Here is a 16,743-nt window from a genome sequence, read left to right as displayed (position 1 = left end):
GAGTGGAAAGAATCTGCCTGAAGCCGCTCGTTGTCCCTTTGTTGCTTGTTTCAGTGGTTGACATCCAGTGTAACTAGAAGATGCAGTACAACCATATGCTATCATAGGAAAGGCACTTGCTCTATACACATGGTATTTGCCCTAAAATGTAGATAGCTCAGTAAATACCCAAGATCAGAGCAACCAGAGTGCAAATAATACCCTTTTTTGAGACGGCACTCCATCATCACAGTGTGTGGACAGAAGTCCCAGCAATCATTACCATCAAAACATTTCTCAGCTTCATGAATCTCTGCTTGGTCCTTTTGTCCTCACTCTTGTCCTAGTCCAGACTGGGTGTCAAGTGTTGCCTTTTCTTCCTCCTCTTATTTAAATATAATTTGTAAAACCTTCTGGAGTGGGATTCTCTTTCCTGTTTGTTGTGTAAGACTATGTTCCTTTGTGTAAGGCACAAAGTGCCAGGGTGTATGCACTTTCTCAGAAGGATCTTTGGACAAGGTATGTTCCCCCACAATTTTGTATGTGGGAGGATTGCTAAAACTGCTTTAATTTATCACATGCCTTATAAGTGGGAACAGGTGGCTGGCAGTGTTATGACAGCCTTTAAGCAGAGATTCTGCAGCCGGTAGAACAGTCTCCACTCAAGTGCTTTCCTGTCTGTTCTTTTGCCATCTCCTGTCTCTGTCTCTTCTGGTTTCACCAGCTCCCAGCCAAAGGAAAGGGAGAAAAAAAGATCTTAAAAAGCATCAGCCCAGAAAGAAATGCTGCAGGGAGGAGTATTGGCATGCAGTCCTCAGGATCCCAGCCACAGCCTCAGGCCTGTGATTGACATGACTATAGCAACTTCCTCATCCATGTTGGTGAGGCTGTTGGGGAAGTGGGTGGTGATGAGGCATGACAAGCAGCTAGCACTGCTGCCTGGGGCTCATACAGTGTTCTTCATCCAGATTTTCCAAGACACTTTACGAATGCATGGGAAGTCTGCCTGCCTCCAGGCTTGTACAGAACTAGCAGAGCAGTGTTAAGTGCAGGAAAGGTGGACCCTCTTCATAGTGACCTCAATGGGTTGTCTAAGGTTATACAGTGAACACAGCCCTGCAAAGGCTGCTGGGATAGTTCCAGCTGCCACCTATGCACAAAACAGCCTGCCCTCCCAGCATGCACACACCTAACCCTACTCCAGCCTTCAGCCTTCCCCTGCTGTTGGTCTACCACGGCAGTGGCCATTTAGGAACACCCCCACATCCTGGAGAACATTCTGCCATGAGAAGTGCTGGGTAGGAGTTGTCAGGATTCCTCTCCCTCACTTCAAGACCGTGGCATCCTTTGCTCTTCTCCATGTGTAATAGCAGAGAGGACTGTTAACGTCATGCCTCTTTGCTGATATTTATGTCTGCTCTGGGTCTTGTGCACCTCTGGCAGCCTATACCTTGTACAGCTTCCTTTTCCTGAATATAGAAGTGTTAAGTTGCTTGGAAACACTCCTGAACTCAAGCTGGGTCATCCTTACCACTGCTTAGCAAAACCAAAGAATGATGAGGCCCCTGGCCTTGCCCCTAAGTAGCTGTGGGCGAAGGCTGAGATTTTTCTCCTGCCTGAGATATGACAATGTCTCTACCACTGGGTGCATTTTCCTGCTTGCGCAGTTTCACATCCATAACTTCCCTGGAGATCCACTTGCCCAGGCTGGGTGTGTAAGGGGATCTCTAGCAGCCTGACTGAGCAGAATGCCCTCACCTTCCCAGTCCACCAGTCCCGTGGAGAGCTTGTTTTAACCATGATAGGTTTGTCAGTGAGAGGTGGTAGAACCCATGTCTAAAGGCATCGGGTAACCTGCAACCTTTTGCCTATTATCTAGGACTTCTCAGGACTTCATAGTTTCATAGTAGCTAGGGGCAGGAGGGACCTGAATAGATAATCTAGCCTGACCCCCTACCACAGGCAGGAATGAATGCTGGGTTCACAAGACCCCAGACAGGTGATCATCTAACCTCTTTTTGAATTTGCCCAAGGTAGGGGTGAGGACCACTTCCCTGGGAAGTTGGTTCCAGATTCTGGCCACCCTAACTGTAAAATATTTCCTCCTGATCTCTAACCTAAACCTATTCTCCATCAGCTTATTACCATTGTTCCTCATCACCCCAGGTGGTGCAGGGGAGAATAGGGTTCTTCCTATTTGCTGATGATCTCCCCTGATGAGTTTGTAGGCAGCCACCAGATCCCCCCTCAGCCTCCTCTTGTCAAGGCTGAACAGGTTCAGGTCCATCAGTCTCTCCTTATAGGGCCTGTCCTGCTGCTTTCTCACCAAACAGGTGGCCCTCCTCTGAACTCTATCCAGGCTGGCCACATCTTTTTTAAAGTGCGGTGCCCAATACTGGACCCCTGCCCTCAACACCCTTGGGTGGAGGGCATCTGGACCTGCAGATTTAAAAATGTCCAGCCCTTCCAGAAGATCCCTAACTACATCTGCGCTGACCCAAGCCTGATAGAGGCTGCTAGGCTCCCCAAGATTGTCCCTACCTCTGGCAGGAGGGAGGTCCCGATCCCTGTTCAAGAAAACAGAGGCAAAGAAACTGTTAAAAATATTAGCTTTCTCGTCTGGTGTAGCCACAAGGTTACCATTTAAGTCCTGCAGGGGCCCTACATTGTCTAGTGCCCTCTTCTTGCTCCCAATGTACTTGAAAAAGGACTTTTTGTTGTCCTTAATCCTGGATGCTAGCCTGAGTTCCCTCTCTGCCCTGGCCTTCCTAATAGCCCTCCTACACTCACGGACCGAGGAGGAGTACTCCTCCTTGGTGATAGCTCCTCCCTTCCACTGAGGACTTCTGAGGCCCAGTCATGGAGGAGCATTTATAGAGGGCTCTAAAATCACAACACCAATTGTTACAAAGGCCCCTGTCACACCCTACTTGGGTCTTGTGGGAAAGAGAAAAGTAAAGGAGATTCATAGATTTCAGCATCTTCACAAGTACAAAGTATGAAGTCCTTCTCTGGGTTGAAAGGAACACGTAGCCAAGGGCACTTTGGGAGTGGAGACTTGTGCATACAGACATAGACACACTGATGTACAATGAAATGTGTATGGCAATGGCCCAAGAAGTCATCTTGCTGCTCCCAGCCCAGTGCAGTGTCGAGCAGTGTGCTATGAAGGTACCTCATGTCTCAGGGCTAAAATGCAGGCCCCTCCCAAAACTGCTGAGGAAGCTCTAGGAATAATAACTCTATGCTTAGGGCCTGTGCTGTGCAGTTTGACCTGGGACCTGGAAGGCTAACGGCATAGATGCTATGAAATCCCCTTCACCTTGGCTAGTACAAAGTGGTCTCCATCCTTCATGCAGTAAGTTCCCTGGAATGGCATATGTAGTGGCCTGAATCAGCAGCCACTGCAGTGGAGGCTGTAGATACTGTACAGTCAAGGGATGGGGCCTCAGGGCCCAAAGAAGAGCCGAAGGTCATGCAGTCTTTTCTCAAGCAGCTGCACTCCTGTTGGGGGTAATGCCAGAGTCCCATCTCTGACCATCCCCTCAGCATCTCTTCCAGTCTGGGTCTAGGGCCTAGCGGGGTGATGGAGGGAGAAGGATCACCCCACAGGTTTCATCTCTCTTTTCATACCTCCTTCCAGGAATCTGCCATAGCTCTGCACCTCATTGACTACAGCCATTTGTGGATTCCAGCACAAGACTGTCCAGACAACAATTCTTAATGCCTGGAGGGTCCTTTTAGTCTCTGTTGAGGAAGGAAGAGTTGCTTTTCCTATTTTACAGAAGCACAGGGACACTTTGTAACTTGCCTGAGGTCACACATATGAGTTGGGGGCAGAGTTGAGAATAGAAGTGAAGTGTTCTGAGCCCACGGCAGCACCTTAAGGATTTCTCTGTTGGCTTAATTGCAGAATGCATATTTGGCAGCTTGCGTGCTATGAGGCTGGGAGCGGCTGTCACCAGCTTGCCTCCCTCCCCTATTGAATCAACATCTTTAGGAGCTGTATGAAGATTATAATTGCTCAGCTAAATCAGAGAGGGACACCTCTCCCTGCACCCCCACTGGCCTCCATGGGAGCCACGAACTAGACCCCTGCTCAACCAGGTTGAGCACAGAAATCAGATGAGAAGGTACTGTCAGGTCTCTTGATTTCTCTGTCCTTTTTCCTGCAGCATGCTCTGGTTTAGGAGGCACATGGCAAAAGTCTTAAACTTGCCATAGGGTGTCAAGGATGCCTTGTGCTAAGTGAGGGGGAGGGAAAGGCAAAGCAAATATCCTTGTGGGTTCTTCTGAATCTAACACTGCGACAAGTTTTCATAGTTTCATAGTTGGTAGAGTCGGAAGGGACCTGAGCAGATCATCAAGTCCGACCCCCTGCCATGGGCAGGAAAGAACACTGGGTTCAAACGACCCGGCCTAGGTGATTATCTAGCCTCCTTTTGAAGACCCCCAGGGTAGGAGTGAGCACCACTTCCCTTGGAAGTTGGTTCCCCTCTCAGCCTTCTCCTGTGGAGGCTGAACAGGTTCAGGTCCTGTAGCCTCCCTTCATAGGGCCTGCCCCCTGACCATGTGGGTGGCCCTCCTCTGGATCCTCTCGATGCTGGCCACATCCCTCCTGAAGTGCGGCACCCAGAACTGGACGCAGTACTCTGGCTGCAACCTGACCAATGTTGCATAGAGGGGGAGGATCACCTCCTTGGACCTGCTCATGATGCATCTGTGGATTCATGACAAGGTGTGCCTAGCCTTACTGTGTCCTCACATTGGCGGCCCATGTTCATCTGGCAATCAATAATGACTCTAAGATCCTTTTCTGCCTCTGTGCTGTCTAGAAGGGGGGTCCCCAGCCTGTAGGTATGCTGCTGGTTCTTCCTTCCCAGATGCAACACCTTGCATGTGTCAATATTGAAACCCATCCTATTCTCATCTGTCCAGCCCTGTAACCTGTCCAGATCTAGCCTGTCCCTCCCTTCTAGTGTGCCCACCTCTCCTCACATCTTAATGTCATCTGTGAATTTGAACAAGGTGTTTTTCACCCCCTTGTCCAAGTTGCTGATGAAGATGTTGAACAGTGTGGGCCCGATGACTGAGCCTTGGGGGACCCCACTGCCCACATCCCTCCAGGTCGAAAATGACCTGTCCACAACCACTCTCTGGGTGCAGCCCTCTGCCAATTTGCGACCCATCTGACCGTGCAGGCATCAATGCCACAGTCATCTAACTTTTTAATGAAAATGGGGTGAGAGACAGTGTCAAAGACCTACCTAAAATCCAGAAAGACTACATCCACCTCGACACCTGCATCTAAGGATTTTGTGACCTGGTCGTAGAAGGCACCCAGGTTGGTCTGACAGGACCTGCCCTTAATGAACCTATGCTGGTTGCCCTTGAGCAACCTCCCCCTTGCTGGTCCTTCCCAGATGTGCTCCTGGATAATTTTCTCAAAGAGCTTCCCCAGGACCAAGGTAAGACTAACGGGCCTGTATTTTCCTGGGTCCTCCTTCCTCCCTTTTTTAAAAATGGGGACCACATTGGCCCTTTTCCATTCCTCTGGCACCTGGCCAGAGCACCATGAGTGCTTGTAAAGCTGTGCCAGAGGTCCTGCAATGACCTCTGCCAATTCCCTCAGCACCCTGGGGTGGAGAACATCTGTACCTGCTGATTTAAACACATCCAGCCCCACCAGAAGTTCCCTGACTAGGTCTTCACTGACCCTGGGCCTGACTGTGCCTCTCCGGGATCCCGGTGAGGGGGATGTCCCGGTCTCTGCTCAGAAATATGGAGGCAAAGAATTTGTTAAAGAGGTCAGCTTTATCATCTAGTGCAACCACCAGGATGTCAAGCGTTTCCTGCAGGGGCCCCACATTACCCAGTGCCTTTTTTTTTTACTTCCTATATATTTAAAAGAGGACTTCTTGTTATCTTTGATCCTGGTTGCTAGTCCTTGTTCTGTCTCTGCCTTAGCCTTCCTAACAGTCCTGCTACAGTCTTGAGCAACAAAGGTATAATCCTCCTTGGTGATGGCCCCTCCCTTCCACCAGGTGTACACCTCCTTTTTAGCTTTCAGACATTCCTGAATGCCTTTGGTGAGCCATGGGGGCTTTTGAGCACTCTTGCCCCCTTTGATTCGTTTTGCCTGTAGCTACAAAAGAATGGCTTACTGATCCAGGTGCTCCCTTCCAGCTCTACAAGAACAGCAGGGTTTAAGCAGATACCTGCTGTTGTCCCCCCTCTATGACAAGCCTATTTGTTCCCATGTTCCCACAAACACACTCTTCTAATCCAGCCATCCCCACCAAGTAACTCCTTCCTATCCCTGTCAGCTGCCATGACTCTTGTGCAGCCCTTCTCCAATTAGGGATAATGCTGGATTCTTCCCACAGGTGAATTCTTTTCCCTGCACATTTTCTCTTAACAGTGCCCTGAAAGGGAAGCAATCACTTCCAGCTGTATGACAGCAGCAGCAGAGGCTTCTTTCATTAAGACTTCTGCTTAGCCATAGGTCTGTGGAAACTTTTGGCTGTTTGTGCATAAGAAAACTCTGAAGTTTTTCCCCCCATTCTTAGGTTTGTGATACCATCTCAGGTAGGGCTTGCCTAGAAGGTTGGTTCTAGTATCAGTGAGGTATGCGGTTGTGGCTTCTCAAGCCTCACCTCTCAGGTGCTAGCTCCAAAGCTGTGGTGGTTGTTTCAGAGCTTTGTGTGGTTTTGTGGCATGGGGGCATAGCAGCTTCTTAGAAATGTGAGCTTTAGAGCTGCTATCTGTAGCTTAGCCCTATTCCCTCTTGCTCTTATGGTCTTAAGCCAGCTTTTACTAGGTGAGACTCCAGAGCCCATGTTCTCCAGGTGTTCAGTCCTGTCACAGTCCTTTTTGCCTTAAAACCTACTGATCTCTTTTCCAGATCATTAGAGGGCAGCTCTCTTTGTACCCAAACGTTACTAAGGTAATGCCACTGAATGGATTGCAAGCGGGTTCTTCTCTTGTGTTGCTGAGGTGGGTTTCCTTCTAGCAACGTGTTCTGGGCTAGAACTTGGTTCCTGTGACAGCAGTGGGAATTTAGCTGTTTGCTCTGTTTTTATTTACTCTGCTATAATCCAGGAAGGCAGAAGAACTGCAGCCTTTACTTATTGGTCTTGTCTCACCCAGATGGTTTGCCACCTAATGTAGCTTCTCTGACTTAGCCCAATAAGTTAACATGAAACCATAAATTAATCTATAACTTCACTCACACTTTGACTTTGCTGCCTTGCACTTAACTACTTCCTGAATAGGCAACTCTCTGTGAGGTCCCCTATTATTATATATGACACAGCCTGCTCCCCAGGAAATGAAGAGGCACTTTACTTCTGGTATAGAAACTAAGGAAGGGACCTGAGAAGCTCAAACTTTTGTTTAATGATAATCAAGGAATGTCACTTATATAAAACTGGGTGATCCTACCCTTCTACCACTTAAAACTCATGTCTACTCTGAGAAGTGACTGCAAGAAATGGTAGCCTCTTCTCCTATCCCTTGTCCCTGTGCACAAGCATAGCCATAACTTTTCAGTGACTGAAATAAGGTGTAGCGGGTGTTTATTCATTTCTACTAATACTTTAGGGCTGAACAGCTCTAGGGGAGAAAGCTGGATTTAGTATGGCTTGTCTATCATCAGCTAGATCATTCTCAGAGAACAATTGTCCCTTCCTGAGCTTAGAAACCTGCATCTGGAGCCTGTCATAGCACTAATGTGTAGAGCTAACTGGAGGACCAAGGGGTAGCACACATGTGTCTTCAGTTCTAACTAACTAATGGCTCCTGATGGTGATGCAAGAAGCATCCAGATCATCTGTTTGATCTCAGTGCCCCGAGTAAGCTTATGGGGGTCAGAAAATTCTTACTTTTGTTTTCCCTACTGTAAGTTGAGTACATTTGACCTGGAGATATTGGGAATCCATGAATGTAGCACCCACAGGGCCTCAGAGTCATCCCCAGAGCAGTCTGCCCTTCTAGGGATGTGCAAAGAGAACAGCTTCCTCCTGGGTGGCCAGGCCATGAGGTACTGACCACTGATGCTTGTTAGGTGAATGGTTGCCCTTCCCCACATTGGTTACTCCTGGTGAGCTGCCGTTGAGTGAGGCCTTGGCTCAGAAGCTGCTCCTCTATTGTAAGCCCCACCTGCTCTGCTGGCTGGACAGAGGAAGAGGAGAACGGACAAGGAGGAATTACTTTTTAGTAATGACATTTGTCATGGTCCTCCTCTTCCCCTCCAACCTCCCTCTGCCTGGGAGGGAGCGGCTGGAGCACTCAATGCTAGCAGAGTGACTGGTCTTTCTTTTGCCTCCCGCTAGGTGGTGTCTTAACGTCGCTTGTGCAAATATTTCCCTTTACAGGCTGGTGGAAGAGCCTGATGGCGACTGTGATGGACCCAGCTGCTGGTAAGGAGCTCCTGTCCCCTCCAAGTCTATGTGAGGGACATCCCATGGAAATAGCCAAGGGACTTTGCTGACTAGCACAGTTCACCGTAGACTCATGACTCTGCCTGGGTCTTCCTGGGAACCTCTGTTCTGCCAGGAGGGAGTCCCAGCTTAACCCCCCCGGGAGGCAAGGGAATTCCTCAGTGGACCCTCATTTTTTTTTCAGTGATGCCTTGAGTTCTCAGGGTGATGCTGTCCACTGGAGCAGCAGTCCACTACTCGTGTGATGCTGGCAAAGCCAAGGGCCCAGATAATGTTCCACAAAACTCTGCCTTAAGCTGTTGTGTGCGAGTCTGTTGTAGAAGAATTTGAGGAGGTGGGAGCAGGAGGTCTTCTCTTCCAATATGTGAACTGAATAAGAGATGCCTCTGGACTAGGGATTCTTCCTCCTCCTCCCCCTATTACAGGTTGGGGAAGAGAAACTACTTAGAGCTTTTCCTCCATAAAAAGGAGCCTGATAAAAGCCCATGATAGCCCTACGGGTTAGGAGTGGCAGGCCCTGGAGCCCATGCTGAAGGGAGGAGAAGCTGCTCTGTGATGGCTACTAAGTGTCCTACATCAACTGTGTAATAAGAGTTAAGTTCCTCATGGATCCATATCTGCATAATGCAGGGCACTGCTATCTTGGTACAGTGTGGCATTTTTGCTGAAACTGCTCCATGTGCTCAGATGCAGGGGCCTTCTTTCTGAACAGAAGCAGGGTCTGTTGTTGTAGGGGAAAAACCTTGAGATGCTTAGAGTCTATATTCCTTTCTGAGCTGAGGAGCCTGGGAGAATGCATGGATTAGTTTCCCATGTTGTAAAGTGGGCTCTTAGAAAGATGACTGCAGCTTGTGTGTTTTGTAAACCCTGGGGGTTGTGCTGGATGTGATGTACTGGACACTGCTGAGAAAGATCAAGAAAGCCCTTCTTCCCTGCTGAGAGGTCAGAACATTTCCCTATATCCTTCAGTAAAGGCAAGACCTAATTGCACTGTTTGGTTACTCCTTATACCAAGGAGAAAATTGCTGCTGGGTGTGATTAAATGCTCCAAACCCTTTGTGTGTCTTCACTTGGGCCTTCTCTGGTACAAGAGCTTTGTTGCATAAATATCATGGTTTTCTCATTAGACGTGTATTAACTAGGCTGTTCAGGGGCCTACTTTTATGATATGATGTTTTCACCCTGTTAAGGAGTACAGGATCCTGGAGTCTGGTTCAGAGGCCATTAGCTTGCTGGACAGCAAAGCTACGAAGATTGCCAGGTTTTGATCTGATTCACTTTGTGTTTATAGTGTGTGGGAAGGACATGGTTCAGCAAAGTATAAGAAGCCTAGAAAGGATCTTGAGGCCTGCATTCAGGGAGCTGAGCATTTGCTGTTCTCACTGACTTTTAAGGGGATAGCGGATGTTCTTTGCTTTCAAAAGTAGACCTCTCCATCCCTTCTTCTCTAGCAGTCCCACTCATAATAGCTTCTAAAACATTCTTCTAAATTCTCTAACTGGCATTTCTTGGGTAAAATTCTCTGGCCAGTGTTAGACAAGAAGCCAGATTAGATGATCACTGGTCTCTTATAGCTTTATAACCCCATGATTTTTATGTAAATATAGCTTCTAACCATTTGCTAGTCTAATGCTGACCAATCAGAAAAGTCCTTGCTGGATTAACTTGCTCTATCTCTAACCTTTAACCTTTCTCCTTAGCAGCCTGGCCTGTCATTGCTGTTCTTCCTCCTACTTTTGCTCATGTTGTACCTCTTGGGTTTCTCATTTTTCCTTTGGTCTGTTATTTCTTTTCCCCCTTGTTCAGCAGCATCAACTGAGCCTGAACTAGTGGTGAGGAAGTACTTGGAAGAGCTGAAAGATGCCCCTGCTGATGAGGTGAGTGTGGGAATCCAAACAAACATAACAGAATTTTCCCCCAAATTAGGGAAGAATGCAAAAAGACCCCCAGGATTCCTGTGTACTGGACAAGCCATGCCTAAAATGTGAGACAGTTCCTTGGAACAGAAGTTAGACCCAACTCTTATCCCTTAAGTTGAGCATTATTTAGTCTGGAGAAGAGAAGATTGGGGAGGAGGGAATTTGATAAAGGGGTTCATTAAGGAGAAGTGCCAAATTCTGCACTTAGGATGGAACAATCCCATGCAGCGGTGCAGCCTGAGGACCAACCAGCTAAGCAGCAGCTCTACAGAAAAGGAGCTGGGGGTTGCCATGGACAGTAAGGTGAATATGAGCCAACAGTGTGCCCTTGTTGTGAAGAAGCTTAACAGCATACTGGGCTGCATTACTAGGAGTGTTGCCAGCAGATCAAGGGAAGTGATTATTCTTTCCCTCTGTTTGCCACTGGGGAGGCCACATCTGGAGTACTGTATCTAGTTTTGCCCCCTCCTACAGAAAGGATGTGGACAAATTGCAGAGTCAGCAGAGGGCAACCAAAATGGTTAGGGGGCTGGGGCACATGATTTCTGAGGAGAGCCTGAGGGAACTGGGCTTATTTAGTGTGCAGAATAGAAGACGGACGGGGGATTTAATAGCAGCCTTCAACTACCTGAAGGATGGTTCCAAAGAGGATGGAGTTCACAGGTGACTGGTAGGGAGGGCATATGCCCCCCCCCTCCCCCCCCCCCCGGGAGATTGGCCCCCGACTTGGCACTGCTTAGGTCAGGGCAGTTTTTTTGCTGCATGAGCCTGCAGTGTATTGTGGGGGTGCACTAAGCCATGGCACAACAGTGGATATGGGGCATTTGGACTGGGCCTGCCCACAAAATGTGCCCCCCACCCCAGACTCGGGGGGGCACCAGTCACCACTGAAGGAGCTAGACTGTTCCCAGTTGTGGCAGATGACAGAGCAAGGAGTAATGGCTTCAATTTGCAGCAAAGGAAGCTTAGGTTAGATTTTAGGAAAAACTTTCTCACAGGAGGGTAGTAAAGCGCTGGAACAGGTTACGCAGAGGGCCTGTGCAATCTCCTTCCTTGGAAGTTTTTAAGACCCAGCTAGACAAAGCCTTGGCTGGGGTGATCTAGTTGGAGATGGTTCTGCTTTGAGCAGAGGGCTGAACTAGATGACCTCCTGAGGTCCCTTCCAACCCTAATTTCCTATGATTCTGTGATAACAGTCTTCAAATACCTAAAGGGTGGTCTATCAAGAGGATGAAGATAATCTTCTTCTCTATAACTACAGAAGACAGGACTAGGAGCAATAGCCTCAAACTGAAGGAAATTTAAGTTGACGAAACATAGGGAGATCTTTCTGACTAGGAGGATAGTCAGCCATTGGAAGTTGTGAAATCTCCATTCCTGGGAATTTTCAAGAGTAGGTTAAACAAACACTTTGGCTGGGATGGTTTAGTTGGGGATGATCCTGCCCTGAACAAGGGACTGAACTAGATAGCCTTGTGAGGTCCCTTTCCAGCCATACTTTCCTATGATCCTAAGTAGAGCTCCACTGATATAGGCAAGTTGAAATCTGATCCTATGCTGCTATCATTTGCAATTATGATGTACTGCCTTCCCAGCAAATGAGCTGCAATGGTCATAGAAATGTCCTGTTTGTTTTTTTAGCTTGTGCTTGGGAAGTGTTTACACCACTGTAAGCCAGGGGCTGGTACTTAACCATGTACTTCAGTGACCTGTACCCTAGGTGGGGCAGAAGCAAGGTGGTGAAAATCCGACTATGTGTTTAACTCCTGTTAGATTACTATTTAAAAATCAACCCTTCTTCTTAGCAAGATGGTTTCCAGGGAACACCCTCTGCTTCTTGACCACTATGCACTTGCTCCCACCATGGAACCGGTGGTGTTGCCTCCTTTGTTGCCCTGAGCAAAATTGTGGGGTGGGGAACACCCAGGGATATGTCTGGGACACAGGGCAAAGCAAGGGGGCTCTCGGGAACTGCAAGGCTCCAGCTCCACAGGGAGGGGAAGGACACCAGAGTGGAGCCGAAGTAGCTCTAGAGTCCTGATAGCTTTGGGGAGAATTGTTCCCCAGCTAGGGAGTTAAACCTCTTGCCTACCCCCCTAGCCTCCCCAAAGATGCTGCCAAATACCATGTTGAATGAAGGAATAAGGTGCCTAATTTGGCAGCACGGTGGGTGTCACCTGTATTCACCCCATTTCTGTCCTTCATAGCATTTAGCTGCCAGGGCCAGAGAATCTCCTTGTTGTCACTGCCCAGCTCCTAGCTCCTCCCCTCACAGCCTGAGTCTGTAGCTCAGGGGTGGGCAATTATTTTGGGCGGAGGGCCACTTACTGAGTTTTGGCAAGCCATCGAGGGCCACATGGCAGGCAGCCAGGGGCAGATAAATACTAATTTTCTAAATTTTTTAGGGGCCCCATGGGGCCTGATCCTAAACACACAGTTGGATTTTCACCACCTTGCTTCTGCCCCACCTACGGTACAGGTCACTGAAGTACATGGTTAAGTACCAGCCCCTGGCTTACAGTGGTGTAAACACTTCCCAAGCACAAGCTAAATAAACATGGCCTGGCAGGCCACATCCGGCCCACGGGCCGCATTTTGCCCACCCCTGCTGTAGCTGTTGGACTAGCAGCACAACTACTTCTATTTTGGTACCCCCCAACCCCATCAATCAGCACCTGAGACTGGTGCCCCCTCATCCTTCCCTAGTTACACTCCTGCGTGGAACTTGTATTCTCCAGAATCCACCTGTCAGTTTGAGACTGTCCAACCTTTCCTGTGGTTGAGGAAGTGGGCAAGTAGCTAGGAGCCAGCTGAGGATGCTGACCTGAGGTCTGAGACTTGCGCAGGGCTGTACCAGGTATTGCTGGAGCATGTAGGAGGCAGACTTTCTGCACAGTGTGATGCAAATATTCTGCAGGCAGAGGCATCCCAGTGTTTTTTTCCCTTGCAGATTACTCATCGGGGAAGGAAACTGCTTATTCAGCCATTAAGTGAACTTCAGGATCCCAAGAGCTAGCTTTCAATCTGAGATCTCTGAGGGAGAATACATAGTGCCACTTGGGGGATCTAGAAGGCAGTTATTGTGTGCTTTTTCTGGCCCAGTGCTAAAGCTGTAAGAGATTTTCCTTTCTTTTCACTGGGAAAGGAATAGATTAAACAGGGATGGAAATCAAAGTAGCAAACCCCATTCCCTGACCTGCACCAGCTCAGCCCTCCTAGCATCTCTCATCCTGTATCTGTGAGACTGGTCTCTTGAAATCATCACCACCCTGTGCACATGCTAGAAATCCCCTGGCAAACTTCCTATCCCCTCATTCCTGTTTTGGACACCTGTGAGTCAGTGGTCTCCCATGCAGAGGCAGCCCAGAACTTTGGGGTTTTACAGTACATGGGCTATTGGAAAAACAACAATGTGGATTACTGCAGGAGGGTCCCTGCATCAATTGGACTAATGATGGGGAGGCATAAAACTTAAAGGAGCTTTTTTTTCCCCCCTCCAAATAGGAAAAAATCATGGTTTTCCCAAGAGGTAAAAACTAGGAAGGGCTGGGATTTTTTCAAAGGGGGTTATTAATAACATGAAAAGTGCAGTGCTGTGTACTGCCTCTAGTAAGTTGATGCACCATGTTCAGTGCCTTTAATATAAAATAATATTGCTGCCTTTTGATTCAAGGATTGCATCATCTGTATGGAGAAGCTAGCATCACCTTCTGGCTACAGCGATGCATATGAGTGCAAGATAATCAGACCTGAAACTGTGGGGCGACTGGCGAAATGCCAGCACACTTTCCACCTACTCTGTGTGTTGGCCATGTACACCAATGGGAACAAGGTACTGAACTACCCCATCTCACTGACTTGCAGGGTGAGGCCAAACCCAGGAGTGGGGCCCAGAACTGCAGATACTAAAGTCTTGTAGCTGTGTGCTTCTAATGGTGGCCCTCTTTCCTCACAGGATGGGAGCTTGCAGTGCCCCTCCTGCAAAGCCATCTATGGAGAGAAGACTGGTACTCAGCCAAAAGGGAAGATGGAGGTGTCAACTTTCCCTCGGTCCCTCCCTGGCCATGAAGACTGTGGAACAATACAGATTGTGTACCACATCAGTAGGGGAATTCAGGTACTTGGGCAAAGGTAACCTTGTTACTAGGGAGCACTGAGTCCAGGAAGTATATGGAACTGGCTCAACAGCCATCTTTTCCAAGTACTAACCAGCTGACTCGATTTCTCTTCTCTTCCTCAGTAGGAGCTTGTTTGAGTTGCCCCTGATGTCGATAGGAATTGCTTTGGGCAATCGGATCAAATGATTCAGAGACTCAGATCCATCTTAAACCAAGATATTTGGAGCAGGGGGAAGGGAATAATTTAACTTCATGGCCATGCAGCAGCTTTGAGTATTGCTCAATCACAATATTTGTGGCCATGGAACTCTTAAAGGAAGGCCTTTATTTACTTGGGAGCTGCTGGGCTCTCTTCCCTACTGGCTTTCACCTGATGTCGGTGTTAATGCTTGTACAGTGGTGCTGTGGAATTGCTAGCAGTGTTTCCACAAGCACTGCACAAGTGTGAATGGACTCACAAGATGTGAATTGGGCAAGATTTGGATCAAGTAGTTTGTAAACTGAGCCATCTGAAGTTCATATGAACTAGACATGGCCAAGAGGTTGGTTCCTAAATCTTATTTCTCCCAAAGCTGGAGTGTATTCATACCATGACTTATAATTTTTTTTTGAATGCTTGCTGGATAATTGAGTCTACCAGCATCTGAAAGCCACAAAGTTCTCTTGGGACATACTAACCTCTGAGAAGAGATCTGATTTTCTTTACAAGGGATTAGGTGGCCTCTTAAGTAAACCCAAGGACCTCCCTTGTACTGAAAGTCTGGCTTCAGACAGGACTATCTTGAATCCTTCTGCTATTTGAACCTTTTTAATTATTTCCTGGCATCAGCCTATGTAAAGTTGTAAGAATTATTATAGCACATGTTGCCTTTCTCTGTTGCAGGGTCCGGAGCACCCCAATCCAGGGATGCCATACACAGCAAGAGGCTTTCCCCGTTACTGCTACCTACCAGATAATGAGAAGGGCAAAAAGGTAACTGGCTTGTCTGATAATTGCTGTCCTGGTAACCTTTTCACTTTGAGCCCACACACATGTTTGTTTTTAGCCTAAAATGAGCCATGTCTAAAATGTTTCCATTTTGTGGAGCCAACTGAATTACCTTAACTGATCTGACATGGTTGGAGAGCATATTCCAAAAGCTCAGATCTGCTAGCAAAGCTTCCTTGTTGTTTTTCCCCTGTCCTATCTCCAGGTCCTTGAGCTATTGAAGGTGGCCTGGAAAAGACGCCTGATTTTCACAGTGGGCACATCTAGCACAACTGGTGAGAGTAACACAGTGGTTTGGAATGAGATCCACCACAAGACAGAGATGGACTCAAATCTCAGTGGCCATGGCTACCCTGACCCCAACTACCTGGACAATGTGCTGGCGGAGCTGGCAGCTCAGGGTGTCACCGAGGACTGCTTGAGACCATGAGTTGCTCCAATCCTGGATTTGTACAGCGTCTGTGCATTGCACACTCAATGCCTACTCGAGCCTGTGAATGGCAGCTAGTGCACTTATTCCTGTTGCCTTAAGTTCCTGCATCTAATCACTTGTCACACTGAGCAATAACACTATATTTGGAAGCCACATGTTCTGTACAGTCTGTTTTCTGCAGAGAAGGCTATTTTTGTATAATCAAAGGTCCTGCAAGTGTACATTGTAGCACTGATGCTGCAGCCAGGGCACACTTTGGAACATGTTCATTCGGTGGCTAAGCCTCTCCTTTCCCTGCGTGCTTCAAAAGCACTTGGGCAGGCATGACTCTTGCCCAGGTGCTGCCTTGGGGGGAGGTCTTGCTGCCTTTGGATCTGCAGCAAGTGGAAAGAGATGTCCTTGCTTGTCCTGTCAGCGAGCTGCAACTGCGCCTCACTCAGGCACTTTAGGGTACTGCACCTTCCCCTGTTGCTGGTTTAATACGTATTACTTTTGTGTTGTGGTCATAATAAATGCTGCGTTGCCATGGAGAATTGCTGATTAGCCTTGAAACAACATCCAGTGCTTTTGATGTTTCTTTCTTAGACGTGGCTCTTCTGATGGAGCTCGTCCTGGACTCCCTGCAGCATCCAGCAGTGTTTGTTCACCAAGTGAATGGCTGCCTCTCTGGATACAGCAGGGCTTTTCTCAGCAGTGCAGCCCAGGCCTCTTAAAGGAGTGTCATGGACATGGTGACCTATTGCAGTCTAATCCACTGCCTATCCCAGGAGAAGGAAGGCTCCTTAGTAGACCGGTTCTGTGTCCTTTTTTCTTTCCTGAGAAGACTTCTCATCGTGCTGCCTTAGAACACAATCAATTTTATTGT

At 48.1% G+C, this 16,743-nt stretch overlaps 1 protein-coding gene across 11 annotated transcripts in view; it reads left to right on the top strand.

Annotated features, from left to right (window-relative positions):
- The window catches only part of DTX2 (deltex E3 ubiquitin ligase 2), a 71,073-nt gene extending 54,638 nt beyond the window's left edge, over nucleotides 1–16,435 (top strand). For 2 of the 11 annotated variants that reach the window (XM_019493463.2, XM_019493460.2), the window contains 6 exons: nucleotides 8,355–8,399; nucleotides 10,230–10,297; nucleotides 14,013–14,171; nucleotides 14,295–14,456; nucleotides 15,341–15,430; nucleotides 15,651–16,435. In XM_019493463.2, the coding sequence (XP_019349008.1) occupies nucleotides 8,355–8,399; nucleotides 10,230–10,297; nucleotides 14,013–14,171; nucleotides 14,295–14,456; nucleotides 15,341–15,430; nucleotides 15,651–15,875 (749 nt within the window). In that variant the 3' untranslated portion in view covers nucleotides 15,876–16,435. Of the gene's footprint in view, nucleotides 1–8,312; nucleotides 8,400–10,226; nucleotides 10,298–14,012; nucleotides 14,172–14,294; nucleotides 14,457–15,340; nucleotides 15,431–15,650 lie in introns of all 11 variants that reach the window. The other 9 variants (XM_014609881.3, XM_019493459.2, XM_014609880.3 and 6 more) reach the window with 5 other exon arrangements.
- The last annotated feature ends 308 nt before the right edge of the window (nucleotides 16,436–16,743 follow it).

Source organism: Alligator mississippiensis, chromosome 14 (assembly GCF_030867095.1).
Source record: "Alligator mississippiensis isolate rAllMis1 chromosome 14, rAllMis1, whole genome shotgun sequence".
In the NCBI taxonomy this organism is placed as follows: Eukaryota; Metazoa; Chordata; order Crocodylia; family Alligatoridae; genus Alligator; species Alligator mississippiensis.
The sequence above is the reverse complement of the archived record's forward strand: the minus strand, read 5'-3'. Positions and strand labels throughout refer to the sequence as shown.